We start from the raw sequence: 23404 nt of genomic DNA, 5'->3' as shown, positions 1-23404 counted from the left end.
TCATAGTGGACACAGCACGGGCCTGGGAGTCCGAAGGTCATGGGGTCTAATCTCGGCTCTGCCACCTGTCTCTTGTGTGACCCTGGGCAAGTCACTTCACTTCTCTGTGCCTCAGTTCCCGCATCTGGAAAATGGGTAGACTCTGAGCGCCATGTGGGACAGGGACTGTGCCCATCCCGATTTACTTGTATCCATCCCAGCGTTTAGTACGGTGCCTGGCGCGTAGTAAGCGCTTATATTATTGAGTCCGACCACGGGAATAGCCATCCGAAGCCGTGGCTCTGCCCGGCCGGTGATTTACTAGCGACGCGAAGCACATCGGAGGAGGCCCTGCCGTCGCCTCGCTCCCGGGGAGGGGTGGGACGCCAGACTCACGCTCTGCACTTCCGGCGACAGATGGAGGCCGTTCCTCTTCCCCATCTGAATGGACTTCTCCAAGTACCGCTTGGCTTCGGGCTTCACCTTCCCGAGGTCACACGTCCGCTGGAAGGAAAGAACACGAGAACCGTCTCCCAGCGGCCACGTTCACTCGCCAGCCCCAGGGGCAACTGGCTCTGGGCTCGGTCTCTTCCAGAGGCCCAAGTGCCACGTTGGCACCCCTCTACCCGCTCCCCAAATTCCCTTAACTTGCCCCCGACATAAAACGATCCACCCCCTTCACCAGCCCGAGTGTTCGTTGTGTTAGGTCACCCTAGGAACTCCTTCCCGTGGCGGGGCTCTCTAAGGCACATTCTCTGTCACCAATCCCCAGGTTTCTATTTTCAACCGTCGGCTGACCCGGCTCGAATTCGGGCTGCTCTCTGATCTCCCTTCCTCCTCTGTCTCCCCGCTCCAGTCTAATCTTCACTCCGCTGCCCGGCTCATCTTCCCGCAGAAACGCTCTGGGCATGCCACTCCCCTTTTTAAACACCTCCAGTGGTTGCCTATCGACCTCCGCACGAAACAAAAACTTCTCACTCTAGGCTTCGAGGCTCTACGTCACCTCGCCCCTTCCTACCTCTCCGCCCTTCTCTCTTCCTACCGCCCACCCCGCACGCTCCGCTCCTCCGCCGCCCACCTCCTCGCCGTCCCTCGGTCTCGCCTATCCCGCCGTTGACCCCCGGGCCACGTCCTCCCGCGGTCCCGGAACGCCCTCCCGCCTCACCTCCACCAAACTGACTCTCTTCCACTCTTCAAAACCCTACTTAAAGCTCACCTCCTCCAAGAGGCCTTCCTACACTGAGCTCCCCTTTTCCCTCTACTCCCTCTACCCCAGCTAAACCCTCTTTTCCCCCCATTTCCCTCTGCTCCTCCCCCTCTCCCTTCCCTCCCTCAGCACCGTGATCGTCCGCTCAACTGTATATATTTTCATTACCCTATTTATTTTGTTAATGAGATATACATCGCCTTGATTCTATTTATTTGCTATTGTTTTAAGGAGATGTTCATCCCCTCGATTCTATTTATTGCTATTGTTCCCGTCTGTCCGTCTCCCCCAATTAGACTGTAAGCCCGTCAAAGGGCAGGGACTGTCTCTGTTACCGATTTGTCCATTCCAAGCGCTTAGTACAGTGCTCTGCACATAGTAAGCGCTCAGTAAATTTTACTGAATGAATTCGGGGGCAGAAGCGTAGCCACAGAGGACGGGGAGAGCGGCCAGCGTCCCTCTCCGTGCGTGTCAACCAAAGGCACCCAGAACCAGGGCCAGAAAGGAGCTCCCGAAGCCTTGGGGGAATGTCACCCGGTCCGACCGCAAAGGGCACGCGAGGGGAAGGGGGACACAGCAAGCAGTGTCCGGGAGCCATTTCTGGAAAGGGTGAGTCAGCGCTGGGTCCGCGGGGGGTCGGGATCGGCTCCCGGGGAGTGAGCGACGCTCGTTCCAAGGAGCCCTGGGCCCAGAAGCTTCTCCTGTTGCCAATCCCAAAAGGCAAGGAGGAGGCCGGCAGAGGTGGCTAAACGGAAGATGGCTCTTCCTCCCCCTCCTCCATTCGGGGTGGCATCGGCAAGTCATGCTGGGGGTCCCCAAAGAGAAAATAATGCACAGCCCGAGTCAGGGAGCCCTGTGGGATTTAGTCCCACCTCTCTGCACTCCCGACAGGCTGACGCTGCTGTCAGGTGCTGGACCTTCCCCTCCCGAGACGGTGCTTTTTAAGCAGCCGGATGTTCGCGTACCCATCTGAGCGGTTCGGTCACCACAGAGAGCCCGCTGTCTGTAGTTTGGCCCTTATACAGAGTAATAATAATAAGGATGGTAACTGTTAAGCGCTTACTATGTGCCAAGCACCGTTCTAAGCGCTGGGGGAGATACAAGGTCATCAGGTTCCCCCCCCCCGCGGGGCTCACAGTCTTCATCCCCATTTTCCAGATGAGGAAACTGAGGCCCAGAGAAGTGAAGTGACTTGCCCAAAGTCACACAGCCGGCATTAGAACCCCCGACCTCCGACTCCCAAGCCCGGGCTCTTGCCACTGAGCCATGCTGCTTCTCTTTCCCCCGGGGCCACGCTTTGGGCCCCGAGTCTGGGCAACGCCACCCCAGCCTTCCCTGGTCTCATCGGTCATGTGGTGCTAAATTTTAGCCTGAGCGAGCCCGGGAGGTTCATTCATTCATTCAATACTATTTATTGAGCGCTTACTAGTGCAGAGCACTGTACTCAGCGCTTGGAATGTACAATTTGGCAACATGTACAATTCGGCAACAGGTGAGGGGAAGCGGGGAACGGGGAGGCGACCGCGTGGGAGATAAATGATGCGAAAGGGATTTGAAAAAGTGGAGTACGAAATCCCTCTCTGCATTCAACACAACATCGTTAGTATTATCGGTATTATCGCGACTTGCTCTGTGGGGAAGCTGCTTAATTCAGCGGGGTCCCATCCGCTCGCTCCGGCGGCCACCTGCCGTCGGGCAGGCTCCGGAGACCGGGTCACTCGGTTTTCGGGAAAGGGTGGACGCCGGCCAGGGACCAGTCACCCTCCTTCACAACGCCCTCCTTGGCGGGCCCTTCCGTCTTACCGAAAATGCTGCTGCCGTGGTGAGGGAGAGACGGAGCGAAGGAGAAAGGACAGAGGGAGGCGGACGCGGGGCCAGGAATCGGATCGGGTCCGATTCCAAAGAGGGACCTGGTCCCGGCTCTCTGCGGTGGCCTCGGGCAAATCAGATCCCAGCCTCGGTCACATTAATTCATTCCTTCCATCGTACTTATTGTCTGCAGAGCCACGATACCACAATAAACAGACACATTCCCCGTCCACAACTAGCTTACAGTCGAGAAGCAGCGTGGCTCAGTGGCAAGAGCACGGGCTTCGGAGTCAGAGGTCATGGGTTCGAATCCCTGCTCGGCCACAGAGCTGTGTGACTTTGGGCAAGTCACTCAACTTCTCGGTGCCCCGGTTACCTCATCTGTAAAATGGGGATTAAGACGGTGAGCCCCACGTGGGACAACCCGATTCCCGTGTCTACCCCAGCGCTCAGAACAGTGCTCGGCACATAGTAAGCGCTTAACAAATACCAACATTATTATTAGAGGAGGAGACAGACATTAATCTATATAAATACACCAAAATTCCCGGTATCCCAGCAGCAATCAGGTGATACTTAGGTCCGCTGAGAGTACAGTGGACACTGGGGATGTTCTACCCTACTCCCAACGAGAACTCCAGAACGCTGAACCAGATGCTTCTGTCCCTTCAAAGATGCTTCTCGTTGAAGGTGGGAGCGGGAGTTTTCCCTAGCGCTTTGCGTAGAGCGCTGTGCTGCGCTGGGCCGGACACCTCTGCAGCCCGACGGTCTCCTCAGCCTCCCTCTGCAACCCAGCTGAATTCACGGAGGGCTCCCAACGGCTGCTTTGCCACTCGGTCCAATCAATCAATCGTACGGCGTGCGTACTGTGTGCCGAGCGTGGCACTAAGTGCTTAGAAGAGAAGGATTCAACAGAGTTGGTAGACACGTTCCCTGCCCAACTAAGCTGCCACTCGATCAATCGATCGATCAATCGCTGACTCTGCGCAGATCACTACACTAAGAGATTGGGAAAGTACAGAACAACCGAGCGGAGAAGCACCGGGGCCCGTGGCTCAGTGGAAAGAGCACGGGCTTTGGAGTCAGAGGTCATGAGTTCGAAGCCCGGCTCTGGCACTTGTCAGCTGTGTGACTGTGGGCGAGTCACTTAACTTCTCTGTGCCTCAGTTCCCTCATCTGTAAAATGGGGATGAAGACTGTGAGCCCCACGTGGGACAACCTGATTCCCCTGTGTCTACCCCAGGGCTTAGAACAGTGCTCTGCACATAGTAAGTGCTTAACAAATACCAACTTTTTTTTTTTTATTATTTAATGGTTTAGAACACGGGCTTGGGAGTCAGGAGGACCTGGGTTCCAATCCCGGCTCTGCCACTTGTCTGCTCTGTGATTCTGCCCAAGTCACTTCACTTCTCTGAGCCTCAGTTACCTCATCTGGAAAATAAGGATTAAGACTGTAAGCGCCACGTGGGACATCGACTGTGTTCAACCTGATTACTTTGTGTCTACGCCAGGGCTTAGAAGAGTGCCTGGCACCTAGGAAGTACTTAACAATTACCATTAAAAAAACTCCCCAAAACCAGATTTAGAAGACGCAGGCCCAACCCGTTAGGAGCTTTCAGTGAACAGCGCGAGTGGCACTCTGTGCATTCAGGCCGAAGAAAATGGGCAGGGTCCCGGGCAGCAGATCTGCGACACCGATTCATTTTCTCCGGGATATTGGGATTTCCAGATAGCCATTCCCTCCCCCATCACCCTCCAATGAGGTGGGGGAGAATTACACGGCGATCCGCCCAACCCGTCACTGCAGCACCAGCAGGATTAGGGGGAGGTCTGTTCCCCTCATGGTAGGTCCCTCTCATGGGAGAAGCAGCACGGCGAAGCGGATAGAGCCCCGGCCTGGGAGTCAGAAGGTCACGGGTTCTAATCCCGGGTCTGCCACTCATCTGCTGTGACTTTGGGCGAGTCGCTGCAATTCTCTGGGCCTCAGTTACCTCGTGTGGAAAATGGGGTTTGAGACTGAGAGCCCCACGTGGGACAGGGACTGCGTCCAACTTGAAATGCTCGTAAGCACCCCAGCCCCGGCACTTAGTACAGTAACTGGCACATAATAAGCGCTTAACAAGTACCATCCTTGTTATTACTATTATGGTGTTTCACGAGGGCAGCTGTGGCCTGGGTGGCGGGGGGAGGTCACGTATTTTTGAGATGGAAATGGACGGGTTAATTCAGAATACACCCTAAAATATTAGGCCACGGGTAAGAGATGCTGACCATGACACACACAATGAGGAAAGAATGAATCTAATGGTCCTCTGTAACACACGGGGTAAATAATAAAAAATAATCGCTCTGCACAGATAAATTACCGATAATGATTTCAGAAAGTCATGACTAGAGCTCTTTCTGCGCAACAGAATAACACAAGACTGTTCCTCGGGATTCAGGAAACCAGCTTCGTGAGCCCGGCCAGACTGAACCCATTGTGGAAAATAAAATAAAGAAGGCAGTGTGGTGTCATTAGAGAAGACAGAACCGGATCTTGGACTGAATGAGAAAGCCCGCTAATTTCTCAAAAGCTGAAAGAGCTCTGTTACCGTATTTTCTTAAGGGTGGGTGTTTTCTTCCAGGCTCCTTCCTCTCCCTTGCCCCCATTTCTGGAAAAAATACATAAAATCTTCTTTCGTCCCCATTAAAACCTAATTTTGGGTCCTTACCTCAGGCCCAGAAGGATTTTATTCCAGTTGAGGAAGAAAGTGTGTGTTTGTGGGGGGAAGGGATGGGGGGAGGCGGGTGATGGGATTTGCCAGAATGTTCTGGGCACTCAAGAAGCCCATTCCAGGTCTCCAAGGCCCCTGTGCCCTGCTGGCTCTGCCCATGGGAAACTGGGAATGGGAATCTGGGAATGTCAGCAGTCGCTCCAGCAGCTTCAAGACTCTGGGTCTCACATTTCCATTTCCTCCTGCCTTCAGGACACCTCTACGTGGATGTCCCGGCCAAAGTTTTTGTTTTGTTCTTTTTTTTTGTGGTATTTGTTAGGCGCTTACTATGGGCCAAGCACTGCTCTAAGTACTGGGGTAGATACAAGCTAATCAGGTTGGATACAGTCCCGGTCCCACGTGGAGCTCACGGTCTTAATCCCCATTTTACAGATGAGGTAGCTGAGGCCCAGGGAAGTGAAGTGACTTGCTCAAGGTCACAGAGCAAACCTGGGGCAGTTTCCTCATCTATCAAACGTGCACTCGATATCCGTTCTCCCTCCTCCTTAGACGAGGAGACCCATGAGGGATTACCTTGTAACTACCGCGGTGCTTGGACGCAGAGGGCTGGCCCAGATGACTACTTAACATTCCTTCTAGGTTCTGGGATTCCTTTTTTTTAATGGCATTTAAGATTTTACTACGTGCCAGGCACTGTCCTAAGTGCTGGGGTAGATACGGAGTAATCAGCTGGGGCGCAGTCCACGATCCGCATGGAGCTCACGGTCTTCCTCCCCATTTTACAGCTGAGGTAACTGCGGCCCAGAGAAGTGAAGTGACGTCCCCACAGTCAAACAGCAGACAAGTGGCGGAGCCAGGATTAGAACCCAGGTCCTCCTGACTCCCGAACCCATTCGCTTTCTGCTAGGCCTCGCGGCTTCTCTGAATTTCTCTGTGGACCCAAGCGCCCGTTCGCTCCCCACCTTGCACCTCGGTCTTGCCTGGGCAGAATACGGTTCGACTGCTCAGTTCGCCAGATGACGTAAGAGACAGATTTCTCTATAAAACCGGAGACTCCCAGGGTGGACAGGGCACTTACAGACCCTATCTAGAGCTCCCCAGGCAGAGGAGTTTCTTGCTTTCAGAGACCCATCGTCTCCCTTAGAATTTCAGGATTTCCGACGGAGGAAGGCAGGGGTAGAAGAGGAATCCGCCCCCGCCAAGCAGATCCGTTACTTTTCCAAATCCAAGGCTTTACCCCTCAGTTAGGGCCAGAGAAAGTCCCCGGGGAGATGGGCTATTACTTGTACTCTATTTCTCAGAGTTGATTTATTATTAATATTTCCTTTCCCTTCTGTTCTATTAATGGATGGTGGATGACCGATGGCATAAAATCCTACATTTAACTTGCCTCAATTACCGCAGGAACTCCAACTTTTAGTACTCACTCAATTTTGGCAACGTTATACTCTTTTTTAAACAATCCACGTCCCGATACCTTACAGCTTCAGTGTTATGTCCAGCGACCTTATTTCCAATTCTCCCTGTGCGCTTGACTCTCTCTTCAGAAGCCAAGAATGCCACACAGTGGCTACGTCTTATTAAACCAGTTATCTTTAATCTACTCAGCCCTACTCTCAAAGATGATCCGAGTCCTATTCAGTATGATTTTAAAATTTCACTTCGAGTACTGCCGAGAGGACAAGTCTATTTAAAGTACTTCAGAGCTAATTCTCAAGTCTTTAGAACTGCAGAGCCTAAGAGCCCTCCCGGGGAAATTTAGCCAAAGCTTTGCAAGCCTAGTAGCAGGTAATTGCTATTCTTGTCATCAGGCACCTTCGATTCACTTACGTAAGAGTCACCGTCCGGCCACTTTCTGCCGATCGGCTACCAGAAAATTTGGAAATGACAAAGAAGATTTAGTGTTAGAAACAACCTCTTCATAAGCGTGCTATTCCAAGAAATCAAAGTATCAGGCCGACTTCATCCACTTTGAATTTATCCTCGCGTGCTTTAACTCTGTCCCCTCCTCTGCCCGGCAGAATTATTTCCTCACCCTTATTGCGCCCAAGTCCCTTATTGCGCTGCGTTGAGGTTGCAGCCTCCCCTGGAGGCGTGGGTTCGCATCCTGCTTCTGACAGACGTTGTTTTCCCTGGGATGCAGCATGGTGGAGTGGCTAAAGCCCGGTCCTGGGATTCAGAAGGTCATGGGTTCTGATCCCGGCTCCGCCACTTGTCTGCTGGGTGACGCTGGGCAAGTCGCTTCGCTTCTCTAGGCCTCCGTTCCCTCATCTGGAAAATGGGGATTGAGACTGTGGGCTCCACGTGGGACAGGGATTGTGTCCAACTAAATCAGTACCCATTCCCACCTCAGTACAGTGTCTGGCACATAATAAGCGCTTAGCAAACACCACAATTATTAGCATTGCTATCATTATTATTAACGAGGGACCTTACAACCGAAAGTCTTCAGTAGATTCCAAACGAGCAGCTCTATCAGACCCTGGACTCCATGGCCCTGGGGGACAGGCTACTGTTTGATTCTCCTCCCAACTACAATAAAAATAACACAATAAAAACAATTATGATCATTATTTAATTATAATTATAATAATTAATAGCAACAATAATGGTATTTGTTAAGTGCTTAATAGGTGTCAAGAACTGTTCTAAGCACTGGAGTAGATAATAATAATGGTATTTATTGATGATGATGACGGCACTTGTTAAGCGCTATGTGCCAAGCACCGTTCTAAGCGCTAGGGTAGATACAAGGTAATCAGGTTGTCCCACATGGGGTTCACAGTCTTAATCCTCATTTTACAGATGAGGGAACTGAGGCCCAGAGAAGTGAAGCGGCTTGCCCAAGGTCACGCAGAGCAGACATGTGGCGGAGCCGGGATTAGAACCCACGTCCTCTGACTCCTGGGTCCAGGCTCTACCCACTAGGCCATGCCGCTTCTCAGGGCACGGGACTCATTTGAGCCGCAGGGGAGCTTAGAGTCTAGAACACTACAGAGCTTTGTTTTATGTCTTTATGTCGTCTTAGGGTTTTGTTTCATCTCCCCTTATGTGTCCGTCTCCTGGCCTCTCTCCCCATTTTAAATTTTCATTCATTCATTCAATAGTAATTGTTGAGCACTTACTATGTGCAGAGCACTGTACTAAGCACTTGGAACGTACAAATCGGCAACAGATACAGTCCCTGCCCACTGACGGGCTTACAGTCTAATCGGGGGAGACAGACAAAAACAGTAGCAATAGAATCAAGGGGATGTACATCTCATTAAAACAATAGCAATAAATAGAATCAAGGTGATATACATCTCCTTAACTAAATAGGGTAATAAAAAAAATATATACAAATGAGCGGACGAGTAATGTTGGTATTTGGTAAGCGTTTACTATGTGCAGAGCACTGTTCTAAGCGCTGGGGGAGATACAGGGTAGTCAGGTTGTCCCACGTGAGGCTCACAATCTTCATTCCCATTTTACAGATGGGGTTACTGAGGCCCAGAGAAGTAAAGTGACTTGCCCACAGTCTCACAGCTGACAAGTGGTGGAGCCGGAATTCAAACCCATGACCTCTGACTCCCAAGCCCGGCATCTTTCCATTGATCCACGCTGGGACAGGGTTCGGTGTATCCTCTCCCACTGCTCAGCACAGAAGCAGCACGTAAGAAATAGAGATGCAGCATGGGGGAGTGGATAGAGCCCGGGCCGGGGAGTCAGAAAGTTACGGGTTCTGATCCCGGTTCCGCCGCTTGTCTGCTGTGTGACCTTGGGCAAGTCGCTTCCCTTCTCTGGGCCTCCGTCGCCTCATCTGTAAAATGGGGATTGAAGCTGTGAGCCCCGCGTGGGACAGGGACTGTGTCCAAACGGCTCTGTCTGTATCCACCCCAGCACGTAGTACAGAGCCTGCCATATAGTAAGCGCTTAAATACCACATTATTATTTGAATTATTCTTCAAATAAATTCTATTCCTGCTGCAACTCCTAAAGTTGGGTGGCGCCTTCCTGATACGCCGACGTGATCGGCGAGGCCCCAAATATTTGAAAACAGACAGGTACCACGAGGCCCGCTCCACTAATCAAGGCATGCCGAAGCCTCGGTGGCCCTGGGTCATGGATCAAAGTATGGCCGGAGGACAGAAGCACAGAGCTGATCCCTACGATAGCCTGAGGATCGAACGCCTCAAGTGAAAGGAAACCGACCTCGGGCGGCAGAGGGAAGAAGAGTGAACAAGAGGAAATTAGAAATTCTCGAGCAGGGGATGAGGGTGGCGAGGGAACAGCCCCCTGAAACATATCACGTATGATTGGGGTATTAGTTAAGCACAGACTAGGTACCATGAACTGTACTAAATCCCTACGATGGCCTGAGTTTCGAGCGCCTCAGGTGAAAGAAAACCGACTTCAGACGGCAGAGGGAAGAAGAGTGAACAAGAGGAAATCAGAAATTCTCGAGCAGGGGATGAGGGTGGCGAGGGAACCACCCCCTGAAACATATCACGTATGATTGGGGTACTAGTTAAGCACAGCCTAGGTACCATGAACTGTACTAAATGCTGGGACGGATACGAGATAATCGGTCTCTGTCTCCGACCCGATTATCTCGTATCCGGAGATATGAGCACGCTACGCAACTCCAGGGGAAAGTGAAATATTTGGGGGCGTAAGAGTTGAGGAATGTCCAGAGCCGTCCCCAGACGGACTCATCCCCCCGGTCAGGGGAAGAAAGGCCTTCAGCGGTGATCCTGCCAGGATTTCCTCTTCTTTTTTGCCCAAACCGAGGAAGGACAGGCACAAGAGCCAGACGGCTGGTGAATTTCCAAGTGGCAGTTCACCCCGGTGACCTGAGAGTGAAACACGAGCACTGTCTAGCAACAAACAGCGCTGTTTTGAAATACAGCAGGTATGGAAATAGGCTCAATCGAAAATAATTCTCCTATTTCACTTCCTGGCCCAAAACACTAGTTTGTCAGTTCCACCGGGCTGTGTGATGCGCCCTGAAGGGCCGAGCACAGCCCTCTGCACACCGTAGGTGCTCAGGTATTTCCAGTGACGACCAAGATACAGGAAATTGGAGACTTGGCAAAATTAAGAGGAAAGGGAGGCCTACGGTCTGAGTTGCAAGATGCTCGGGGGTTTCTCTCACAAATTCCTGATACATTAGTTAGGACCACAAGAAACTCAACTGAACACTGGAATATAACAACAATAATGATGGTATTTGTTAAGCGCTATGTGCCAAGCACTGTTCTAAACGCTGGGGGGTGGGTGGATACGAGGTCATCAGGCTGTCCCACGTGGGGCTCACAGTCTTAATCCCCATTTTCCAGATGAGGTAACTGAGGCACCGAGAAGTGAAGTGGCTTGCCCAGAGTCACACAGCTGACGAGCGGCAGAGCGGGGATTAGAACCCATGACCCCTGACTCCCAAGCCCGGGCTCTTTCCACCGAGTCACGCTGCTTCTCTGCTGCAGCTGGGAAGGCACAAAACCAGTGTACGCGCCCTTCAGGGTTCACTCCCCTAGGACTTTCATTCAATCATATGTCTTGAGCGCTTACTGGATGTAGGGCACTGTACCAAGCGCTTGGGAGAGTACACAATAAACGGACACGTTCCCTGCCCAGGATGAATTTACAGTCTGGAGGAGGGGAATAACTGGTATTTGATAAGCGCTTACTATGTGCCGGGCACTGGAGTCAGCACCGGGGCGGTGACAAGCAAATCAGGTTGGACACAGTTCCTGTCCCACATACGGCTCACAGTCGCAATCCCCATTTTGCAGATGAAGTCACTGAGGGACGGGGAAGACATTTCACCTGGTTTCCAGGTGTCCCCAACTTTCTGGAAACACCGACTGGGTGAGATCCCTCCGCTCAATGGACTTCGGGAAAAAACTACCATGATCGTCATCACCTGGCATCCCCTCATCTTCCACTTGTCCCCAGCTCGGGATCTTCGCTCTTATCGCTTCCTCCTTGTCCGCTTCGACCCTCTGCGGCAGAAACGCAATCCCCCCCTCCACTTGACCACATTCCACTCCTTTTTTCAAGGCCTCCTTAGAAAGCGGCCTCCTCCAGGTCTTTCCTCACTCACCCCGTCTGCCTTCTTGGCCATCCCATCCCCTACCATGGCACACGTGGTCTAATCAGTTTCTTTCGATTTACCTTATTTCTACTATTTACAGCTATTATCTCTCAAGTCGGGTACAGTCCCCGATTAACATCTTATTTCTCGCTGGTTAAATTGTAGGCGTCTCATTCCTGAACAGATCTAAACAGATCAGATCTACAAAGAGAGAAGATCTCGGCTCCCAGCACCATGAGCGTCACCCCAAAAGATGCTAAAAAATAAAGGTAACACGTTGTGAAAATAGCAGAGTTGAGGCCCTGACCTTTTTGACTGGTTTCAGCCAATGGAGGCTCATTACTCTGGGAGCCTGTCTTTGAAATAAAAAGGAAAATGAAACTACTGGAGGACACTTTGTATGTCTGACGGGGAATACTTTGAGTTTTTACATTCCGACTGGGGCCCACTTAATTACCAAGTCGACGCTCGACAAGCTGAGGACGGTAGAAGCCTCAGGTTATGATCGACGTGAACTGAGGATGGTAGAAATCCAGGGTTATAATCAGAACAGGGAAGCGATTCCACAACACAAGGTCACGCTGGTGCGAGTGGAGGGCGGGAGAGAAAGGTACGGCTACGATCGGCGTGAACCGAGGACGACAGAAATCCAAGGATCCGATCGGCGGGAGCCGAGAGACTTCAAAAACAGGATTTCTTCCCTTTGGACAGGCTCCTGCCCAAGCCCACTGGCATCTGAGCGAGCATCTTGCTTAAACCCGTTACCTGGAGATGAACAATCCTCTGAAAGACGTCTTCTCTCATGCTCATCTCGACGTCGAAACGGGAAAGTCTCTTATCTGCCTCCGTGCTTGCCGCTCGCACATCCTTGTCAGGGGAGACGTGCTGGGGAAAGTCCAAGATGCTCCTTTCCACTGTCGGAGAAAAGAATAAAGTCCGCGCTCTGTTAAATTCTTCTAAATTCTCTTTTATCCACAAGAGCTGTGTGGTGCCACTTCAGAGGGCAATAAAATTCACTAAAGTCATCATTTTACGGCTTAAATACTGTAAGGGGATCAGGGATGACGGGAATGGGGAGACCAGTCTGTGGTGGGAAAACCTACACAGTGGCTTTAAGGTTCCTAGGCACCTCTGATCTAGATCCTCTGAAGCTACTAAAATCGTCCAGACTACACAATAAAATCCGAGTTTCTAGGCAGTCAGGGGGATTTGGTGCCAAGCTCTGGAGATAGAAATGTTCCTACATCAAGTGCAAAATAGTTTGGCAATTAATAGTGTTTTCCACCTTGTAGACGTAGAACATTTTAATTTTCATACAGTGCTTTCACCTCATTTCTGTCCTCAAAAGAGCCATTTTACAGATGAGGAACCTGAGGCCTAGACAGGTAAAGTGTCATAAAATAACCAGTGACAGAACTAGGATGAGAATCCGAGTCTCCCTATTACTAGCCCCGTATTCTTTCCACTGGGCCACTCGTGTTGCCTCCCGCTGGGGATGAGATTAACAAATTAATCTTATCACCATCATCATCGGTACCACTCCCCTGCGGAGCCTTTTATTAGAAACTGGGGATCCTACCCCAGAAGTTTACAATCTCATGCTATCTTACAATTTTAAACCACAATCACTCATCCTAACCGACCTGGATTACACCAACAGCCTCCTCGCTGACCTCCCAGCTTCCCGTCTCTCTCCACTCCAGGCCACACTTCACTCTGCTGCCTGGATCATTTTTCTACAAAAACGTTCAGGACGCGGCACCCCGTTCCTGGAAAACTCCACTGGTCACCCATCCACCTCCATATCAAACAAGAACTCCTCACCGTCGGCTTTAAAGCCGTCCATCCCCTCGCCCCCTCCTACTCCAACCCAGCCCGCACACTTCGCTCCTCTAATGCCGACCTTCGCCCTGGGCCTCCGTCTTGCCCGTCTCACCGCCGACCCCTGGCCTACCTCCCGTCTCTGGCCCGGAACGCCCTCCCTCTTCAAATCCCACAGAAAATTACTCTCCCCGACTTCAAGTTAAGTCCTCCAAGAGGCCTTCCCAGGCTAAGCCCCCACTTTCCTCTTCTCCCACTCCCTTCTGCGTTGTCCTGACGTGTTCCCTTTGTTCTTCTCCCTCCCAGCTCCACAGCACTTACGTACGTAGCCGTGATTTCTTGATTTGTATTGATGTCTGCCTCCCCTGTTCTAGACTGTAGGCAGGGAATGTGTCTGTTTATTGCTCTACTCTCCCAGGCGCTTAGTACGGTGTCCTGCACACAGTAAGTGCTCAACAAATATGGCTGAATGACGGAATGAATGAATAACGCACGGAACGACTGAAGTCTTACAATTTTGTGTTTTGTTTCCTCATGGTAACAATTCCACCATCTCCAACCAATCCATCAGCCATATTTACTGAGGTAATACCACGTGCACAGCACTGTACTAAGCCTTTGGGAGAGTACGATATAAGCAGCGTGGCTCAGTGGAAAGGGCCTGGGCTTGGGAGTCAGGGTTCATGGGTTCGAATCCTGGCTCCGCCACTTGTCAGCTGTGTGACTGAGGGCGAGTCACTTCACTTCTCTGTGCCTCAGTTTCCTCATCTGTAAAAATGGGGATGAAGACTGTGAGCCTCACGTGGGACAACCTGATGACCCTGTTATCTTCCCCAGCGCTTAGAACAGTGCTCTCCACAGAGTAAACGCTTAACAAAAACCAACATTTTTAACATAATTGGTAGACAAGTTCCCTGCCCACGACGAGCTTAAAGTCCACTCATTCATTCAACCGTATTTACTGAGCGCTTACTGTGTGCAGAGCACTGTACTAAGTGCTTGGGAGAGTAAAGTAACAATAAACAGACACATCCCCTGCCTACAACAAGCTTACAGACTAGAGGGAAGGCGTTTAAGATCGTGTCTGCCCTTCCAAATGAAATACTGAGATGTTCCCTGGCAGGGCCCCGTTCCCAAGCCCAGCGGGAACTTGAGTTCGAGAGAGCAGCACGTTACTAGTGATCCCATGAGCCTGGACTCTTGCGGGCCCACCGGGGATGCGGCACGCATGCCCGCTGGCCCTGAAGCCACCGCTCTAATGATAATAGCAATGATTCTGTTAAGTTGAAGCAGTATGGCCTAGTGGAAAGAGCCCGGGCCTGGATTCAGAATAAATAATGATAATGCTGGTACTTGTTAAGCGCTTACTATGTGCCGAGCACCGTTCTAGGCGCTGGGGTAGGTGGAGAGTAATGAGGTTGTCCCACGTGAGGCTCACAGTCTTAATCCCCATTTTACAGATAATAATAATGTTGCTATTTGTTAAGCGCTTCCTATGTGCCGAGCACTGTTCTAAGCACTGGGGTAGATACAGGGTAATCAGGTTGTCCCACGTGAGGCTCCCAGTCTTCATCCCCATTTGACAGATGAGGGAACTGAGGAACCGAGAAGTGAAGCGACTTGCCCAAAGTCATACAGCTGACAGGTAGCGGAGCCGGGATTAGAACCCATGACCTCTGACTCCTAAACCCGGGCTCTTTCCACTGAGCCAGTCAGAAGGTCATGGGTTCTAATCCCTGCTCCGCCACTCGTCTGGGTAAGTCACTTCGCTTCTCTGGGCCTCAGTTACCTCAGGAGATCGAGAGTCCCACGTGGGACAGGGACTTTGTCCAACCCAATCTGCTTGTATCCACCCCAGCGCTTAGTACAGTGCCTGGCACATAGTTAAGCGCTTAACAAATATCATAACTATTATTACTATTTGTTAAGCGCTTACTACGTGCTTACTTCTAGATGGGGAGCCCGTTGTCGGGTAGGGATTGTCTCTGATGTCGAACTGAACTTTCCAGGTGCTTAGTACAGTGCTCTGCACACAGTAAGCGCTCAATAAATACAACTGAATGAACCAACGCCTGAGCCCAGGTTCTCCTTTCCTCTTCACCCACTCCCTTCTGCGTCGCCCTGACTCGCTCTATTTTTTCATCCCCTCTCCCAGCCCACAACACTTTAGGTCCATATCTGTAATTTTACTTATATTAATTACTGTCCGTTTCCCTTCCTAGACTGGAAGCTCATTATGGGCAGGGACTGCGTCTGTTATAACGTCTTCTCCCAAGTGCTCTGCACACGGTAAACGCTCAATAAATACGACTGATTGAATAACTGCCATTCCACGGCCTGGACGGGGCACTTCAGGCTGTTGTCATAAGCAGCTAAGAGAAAGCAGCGCCTCCGTTAATCAAGGGTGGCGATGATCACGCCACTCCGGTTTCGTCAAATGGAATTTCATTTCTCCGCCCAGTGGAGAAACAGAAGGGAGGTTGTTACGCCGAACGGACGTCCGAACCACCCAGAGAAATGGACGCGGTGGGCATCGTGATGACGGTTTGGGCTGCGGGAATTGAAGGGCCCAGGCAAAGATGGGAGAAGGGAAGAAAATCGCTGCCAATTAGGCGTACGATAGGCCCATCTTAACACGGCCAACCGAGAGCTGGCGTGACAGTGAACTTGAAAAATCCTCCTTAACCGCCGACATTTGATTTGATCCTACGGGTTGCCTCTTTCTGAAGCTCCATCTCCAGGACCCAGGCCGGGCAGGGGACCGACCGGGCTAGGTCCTAGACGAGGGTGGCAGGGAATGGGACGGCAGAGGTCAGACTTGGGGAAAGGAAATACGTATCATCAAGGCTCCTTTCCTCGGCTCTAAAATCCCGCCCTGCCCGAAGGGTCGGTGTCGGGGAAGACCTAGGCGTTCTCAACACAGGTCGAGGCCGGTGATAGTCTGTCCTTAAGAACTCTTACGTGTGTTGTCTAACGTAGGCTTCCCGGCAGGGAGCCCGACAAAGGGAAACCAACCGGAGAGACTGCTCCTCTCGCAAAGACGAGAGACGGGCCAGCAAGATCTACCCCGGGCCAGGGCTGGGAGGAGGGGATGCGCTCTGGAATGATTATTCAGCCACTCCCAAGGACAGTTATGCACTGTTACCCCCCGATTAGACCGTAAGCCCGTCAAACGGCAGGGACCGTCTCTATCTGTTGCCAACTTGTTCATTCCAAGCGCTTAGTACAGTGCTCTGCACATAGTAAGCGCTCAATAAATACTATTGAATGAATGAATGGCTGTTAAACAGACCAGACGCTTTACAAGACAAAGGCGTACAATGCTCCCCCGTCACCTTCCCCGCTCCCACTTGGTTCCTTCGCTCACCTGCATACTTCACCTCCAGATCCGCCAAGACCTGCAAACTGTTTTCGTACGTGACCTTTTCGACATCCAGCATTCCAACGGCGTCGTACACCTGCTTGGTCTGCACGATCAGGTCTTCGGTCCTTGCCTTGATCTGCTCCGGGGTGAGGTCCCATTTTAAGAAGTTTCCGCTGGTCGCCGAACGGGAAGAAATGACCCGGAGGCTGGCCGCGCCGCCTCTCCCCAGCGTCATTCTTGGTAGGAACGCGGAACCGCCGGCTCTGAAAAGGATGGGACGGAGGACGGCAATGAATATCCCCGGGCAAAAACTCGGGGGGCGAGGAATTTCCCAGTCCGATGGAGATTTCCGAGCTGATTGTGAATAAAGGACACCTTCCCAGCGGACATTCAGAGCACTGAGAAACGGAAGCCACTCGTGAAGTTTCTTTGTAAATTGTTTATTCGTTTTACCGACCGTCTCCCCCTCTGGACTGTGAGCTTTCCTCTTAGGGTATTCGTTAAGCGTCTACTACGTGCCGGGCACTGTACTAAGCTAATCAGGTTGGACCCAGTTACTGCCGTCAGCTTTCCGAATTCATTCGATCGTATTTATTGAGCGCTTACTATGTGCAGAGCACTGTACTAAGCGCTTGGAATGTACAATTCGATCTGGCGGCGTAGCACCGGGAAGGAGAAGGCGCCGTTTCCGGCAGCATTCCTGACACTACTTTTCTTTTTCGGTCTCTGCTGGGCGCTTACTATGAGGCAGGAACTGTACTAAGCTCCAGGGTAGATTCGAGCTAGTCACGGTGGATCGGGTCCAGGTCCCACACGGGGCTCCCGGTCTTAACCCCCATTTTACAGATATGGTAAACGAGGCACAGAGAATAATAATAATTATGGTATTTGTTAAGCGCTTAACTATGTGCCAGGGACTGTACTAAGCGCTGGGGTGGACATAAGCAAATCCGGTTGGACACAGCCCCTGTCCCACGTGGGGCTCACAGTCTCAACCCCATTTTCCAGATGAGGTAACTGAAAGCCAGAGAAGTGAAGTAACTTGCCCAAGGTCACCTAGCAGACAAGTGGCAGGGCCAGGATTAGAACCCAGGTCCTTCTGATTCATTCATTTTTTCATATTCGTATTTATTGAGTGCTTACTATGTGCACAGCACTGAACTAAGCACTTGGAATGGACAATTGGGCACCAGATAAGAGACCATCCCTGCCCGATGACGGGCTCACAGTCTAGAAGGGGGAGACAAGTCGTCAGGCATCAATACCATCAAAATAGATAAATACAATCATAGATACGTACACATCAGTGCTTAGAACAGCGTTTTGCACATAGTAAGCGCTTAACAAATATCATTATTATCAATAAAATAAGTAGAGTAATAAATAATATATACTCCCAAACCCATACTCTTTCCTCTAGGCTGGAGTCAGAGGATGTGGGTTCTAATTCCACCTTTGCCACCTGTGATAATAATAATAATAATGTTGGTATTTATTAAGCACTTACTATATGCCGAGTACTGTTCTAAGCTCTGGGGGAGATACAAGGTAATCAGGCTGTCCCACGTGTGGCTCACAGTCTTCATCCCCATTTTACAGATGAGGTAACTGAGGCACCGAGAAGTGAAGTGACTTGCCCAAAGTCACACAGCTGACAGGTGGCACAGCCGGGATTAGAACCCATGACCCCGGACTCCTAAGACCGGGCTCTTTCCACTGAGCCATGCTGCTTCTGTACTACGCTGCTTGTCTGCTGTGTGACCTTGGGCCACTTAACTTCTCTGTGCCTCAGTTCCCTCACCTGCAAAATGGGGATTCAAAGTGTGAGCCCCAAGTGAGACAAACTGATTACCCTGGATCTCCCCCAGAGCTTAGAACAGAGCTTGGCACATAGTAAGCGCTTAACAAATACCATCCTCATCATCATCAACAAATACCATTAGATTAGCTACTCCAGCGCTTAGAACAGTTCTTGGCACATAGTAAGCTGCGTGGCTCAGTGGAAAGAGCGTGGGCTTGGGAGTCGGAGGTTGTGGGTTCTAATCCCGGCTCTGCCACTGATCAGCTGTGTGACTTTGGGCAAGTCACGTCACTTCTCTGGGCCTCAGTGACCTCATCTGTAAAATTGGGGGGTAAGGTTGGAAGCCCCACGTGGGACAACCTGATTCCCTCGTATCTACGCCAGTGCTTAGAACAGTGCTTGGCACATAGTAAGCACTTAACAAATACTATCATTATTATTATTAAGCGCTTAAATGCTATCATCATCATCAAGTACCGTTATTATTATCTACTGCAGTGCTTAGACCAGTGCTTGGCACATAGTAAGCTCTTAACAAATACCATAATAATCCTTATTATTAAGTAACGAGGCCGAGTTGTGGCTAGGGGACACGTCAACCAGCTCTGCTATACTGTACTCTCCCAAGCATTTAGTACAGTGCTCTGCACGTAGTAAGCACCCAATTCAATAGTATTTATTGAGCACTATGTGCAGAGCACTATACTAAGCGCTTGGAATGTACAATAAATACCACTGATTGATTCTAGAGGGTTTTTTTTTTAGCGGGGGAGGGCCAAGAGGCACAATCCCAGCAGCCTGGCTCAGCTTCAAACTTTCAATCCTCCTCCAGACCCTCTCCCGCTTACCAAGAAGAGAAACGGCGCCGAGATCCCGTTTAAAGACCCTGGGCGAAGAGAGACTTCAGCGCCCGTGAAGATGGTTGACAGTGCCTCGCGGGGGAACAACCGGACTTTATCGTTCAAAGAGAAATCATCCCCCCTCCGCCGGTTCATAAGCCCCTTCTTCTCCGCTAACCTAACCAATCGGCACCTATTACGAAGGCGGGCCCTGAAATTAAAGCTTTTAGCTTCAACCCAAATAGACGAAGCGGGTTCCTTGGAAAAGCGGGGCTGCTGGTCCAACCGCCGATTAGCAAAACTCCACGGAACCCAACAGCGGCGCTTTCAATTAGGGAAACAGGGATAAAGAAAGTGGAAGGTGGGACTTGCCGTTACCGAGCTCCTGTCCCTCGTCCCAAGAGAGCGACCTGGTTCCGGCCGTACTATTCAATATTAATAATAATAATAATCATGTTGGTATTTGTTAAGTGCTTACAATGTGCCAAGCACTGTTCTAATAAGCGCTTAACGAGTACCTCCATTATTCTGGTTATGCTCTGCAGAGAGTCAGAGTGCAATAAGCACGATGCAGAGGCACTCAAAAATAGAGGCGCCACCATTTCCCAAGACGGAGGCTGAGGATAATTCAGTTGCACACTGGGCTATCTAAACCCTCAGAGTGAAAGTGGTCGGAGAGGTCATTTTCTCCTTTGAAGTCCAACCGTTGAAAATAAGAAGCTGGCTTCGTGTCGCTTCGGCGTTTGGCCGCTCCTACCGTCCCGGGTCAGATCTACCGGTCGCGCACGGGTCGGCATCGCCCTTAGTTGGCGTCCGAAGAATACACGGGCAAGAGAGAGGTCGAGTCCCCAGATCGCTTGGTCTCTGAATCGTTCTAGAGTCCGACCGAGGCCGAAAGGAATGAGATATTTCAGCACTTGTGACCAGAGAGAAAAAAATTAAAAGCCACGATGCTCCCTCTAGACTGTAAGCTTGTTACGGGCGGGGAACGTGTCCGCCAACTCAGCTGCATCCCTCTCTCCCCTCCAAACACTTAGTACACGGCTCTGCAGTGCTCAATAAATACCACTGATGAGGACTGATGACGCCAGTGTGTCTCAGGGGCAAGAGCCCGGGCTGGGGAGTAAGAGGCCATGGGTTCAAATCCTGGCTCTGTCGCTCGTTAGCTGTGTGACTTTGGGCTTCTCTGGGCCTCAGTTGCCTTATCTGCAAAATGGGGAATAAGACTGTGAGCCCCACGTGGGACAACCTGATCACCTTGTATCCTCCCCAGTGCTTAGAACAGTGGTTTGCACATAGTAAGCGCTTAACAAATGCCATTATAGAGAAGCAGCGTGGCTCAGTGGAAAGAGCCCAGGCTTGGGAGTCAGAGGCCTTGGGTTCGAATCCCGGCTCTGCCACTTGCCAGCTGTGTGACTGTGGGCGAGTCACTTCACTTCTCTGGGCCTCAGTTCCCTCATCTGTCAAATGGGGATTAACTGTGAGCCTCACGTGGGACGACCTGATGACCCTGGATCTCCCCCAGCGCTTAGAACAGTGCTCTGCACATAGTAAGCGCTTAACAAATACCAGCATTATTATTATGACGGGGAACACCTTATAGCTTCTGGTGGCCAGACACCAGATCGCCTGGTTTTGCCTGCTCCTGCCTCCATCTGCCGGCTTTGCCACACACATCATTTTTCCGGCGGGCTTTGCCTGGGAAGCAGGGGGACGTGGCCATAAATCCCTCAAGCTCTGGGGAACGCGACACTTTCTTTTGAGTCTCTGGGCAAAGGGAAAGGGAACCCCCCCTCCCATGGGAAACAGAGCATGGGAAGCAGCACCGGAGAGATCTCGTCACCGTGATCCTGGGCAGGATGCAGGCACCTCGTGCCAAAATGGAAAGAAGCCCGCGCTGGCCTCAGCCGTTTCGTTCATTCATTCATCCATTCATTCATTCATTCAGTCGTACTTATTGAGCTCTTACTGTGTGCAGAACCCTGTACTAAGCGCTTGGGAAAGTTCGACACAACAATAAACGGACACATTCCCCGCCCACGACAAGCTTACAGTCTAGAGGGGAGGATGTTTCATGGCATCTCCCAAGTTCCAGAGGCCTTGGTTTCCCTCCCCTGACCAACTCCCCCTCTAGTCTGTAAGCTTCTTGTGGGCAGGGAACAGGCCTAATAATAATAATAATGATAATAATGATAATAATAATGATGGTATTTGTTAAGCGCTATGTGCCAAGCACTGTTCGAAGTGCTGGGGGAGATTCAAGGTAATGAGGTTGTCCCACGTGGGGCTCACGGTCTTCATCTCCATTTTACAGAGGAGGGAACTGAGGCCCAGAGAGGTGAAGTGACTTGCCCAAGCTTGCCCAAAGTCACACAGCAGACAAGTGGGGGAGGCAGGATTAGAACCCATGACCTCTGACTCCCAGGCCTGGGCTCGTTCCACTGAGCCACGCTGTTTCCCAGCTATGTTGCATTATACTGTCTCAGAGTGCTCTTCACACGGCAAGTGCAGGAGATGCAGCGTGGCGTAGTGGAGAGAGCACGGCCCTGGGAGTCAGAAGGTCATGGGTTCTAATCCCGGCTTCGCCACTTGCCTGTTGTGTGACCCTGGGCAAGTCACTTCCCTTCCCTGTGCCTCAGTTCCCTCATCTGTAAAATGGGGACTGAGAGCGTGAGCCCCACGTGGGACAGGGACCACGTCCAACCTCGTTTGCTTGTATCCACCCCAGTGCTTAGAACAGTGGCTGGCACAGAGTAAGCGCTTACCAAATATCATTATTATTATTATTCATAAATACCACCGATTGACTGATTCCTCTTCTCCATCCTGATAAAAAAAGAAGGATTTAGCTAAGGTGTCAAGGATTATTGTCTTCTAATCGTAGCGCGGTCACCTGGAAGAGAGAAAAATTTCCTGGACTATTTGGTGAAGGTCACCACTGTTATTCACGCAAGCCTTCCTGTCCGTCTGTCAACCTGAACGAAAATCTGAGCCTGTGTCCCAGGGTTAATATTCACCTAGTTTAGCAACAACTTATCAAAAACGCTGATTGCAAGCGAAAATAAAAAACAGTCTGCCGAGATAAGCAAAGGTTAACAAAAAGGGAAACGGGCATCCGGGAGCGAAATGAAAATAAGCAGGCCTTGCCTCTAAATTTCATAATAAATCCGAGAAATGTGCTCTCCCCCAAAGCTCCTCTTTGAAAACCAATCCCCTCTGAAGAACGAGAGAAAATGCTTGCAAGGCAAAGTCAGTCAATCAATCAGTCGTACTTCTCGAGCGCTTACTGTGTGCATAGCGTTGCACGAAGTGCACGGGAGAGTAAAATACAACAATATAAAGACACATTCCCTGTCCACGACAAGCTTACAGTCTAGAGGGAGAGAAAGACATTAACGTAAATATATTACAGATTTGCACAAGAGTGCTGTGGGACTGGGGGGGGGGGGATGAATGGAGCAAGTCAAAGTGACGCAGAAGGGGGTTGAAGAAAAGTAAAAGAGGGCTTAGTCAGGGAAGGCTTCCTGGAGGAGACGGACCTGCAAAAAGGCTTTCGAAGGTGGGGGAGAGTCGTCGTTTGTGGGATTTGAGGAGGGAGGGCGTTGCGGGGCAGAGGCAGGATGTGGGAGAGGTGGTGAGATAGAGGTGCAGCGATAAAGTGGAGTAGGAGATAAAGTGGGCTGGAAGAGAGAAGCAAGGTGAGGTAGGAGGGGGCAAGGGGATGGACTGTTTTAAAGCCGATGGTGCGGAATTTCTTTTTGATGTGGAGGTGGATGGGCAACCACTGCTGG

General features: G+C 51.0%; 1 protein-coding gene across 4 annotated transcripts in view; it reads right to left on the bottom strand.

Moving 5' to 3' along the window:
- The window catches only part of NLN (neurolysin), a 73065-nt gene that overhangs the window by 38142 nt on the left and 11519 nt on the right, over positions 1-23404 (bottom strand). For all 4 annotated transcript variants that reach the window (XR_003760117.2, XM_029066911.2, XM_039910529.1 and 1 more), the window contains exons 2-4: positions 16977-17236; positions 12554-12702; positions 376-483 (exon numbers count right to left, since the gene is read on the bottom strand). Coding sequence is in view for 3 of the 4 variants with exons in the window: in XM_029066911.2 (XP_028922744.1) it covers positions 376-483; positions 12554-12702; positions 16977-17236 (517 nt within the window). In the remaining variant the exon portion in view is untranslated. The remainder of the gene's footprint in view (positions 1-375; positions 484-12553; positions 12703-16976; positions 17237-23404) is intronic.

The sequence above is a fragment of the Ornithorhynchus anatinus genome, chromosome 1, assembly GCF_004115215.2.
Source record: "Ornithorhynchus anatinus isolate Pmale09 chromosome 1, mOrnAna1.pri.v4, whole genome shotgun sequence".
NCBI lineage: Eukaryota > Metazoa > Chordata > Mammalia > Monotremata > Ornithorhynchidae > Ornithorhynchus > Ornithorhynchus anatinus.
Note: the sequence above shows the minus strand (reverse complement) of the source record. Positions and strands in the feature narration are given on the sequence as shown.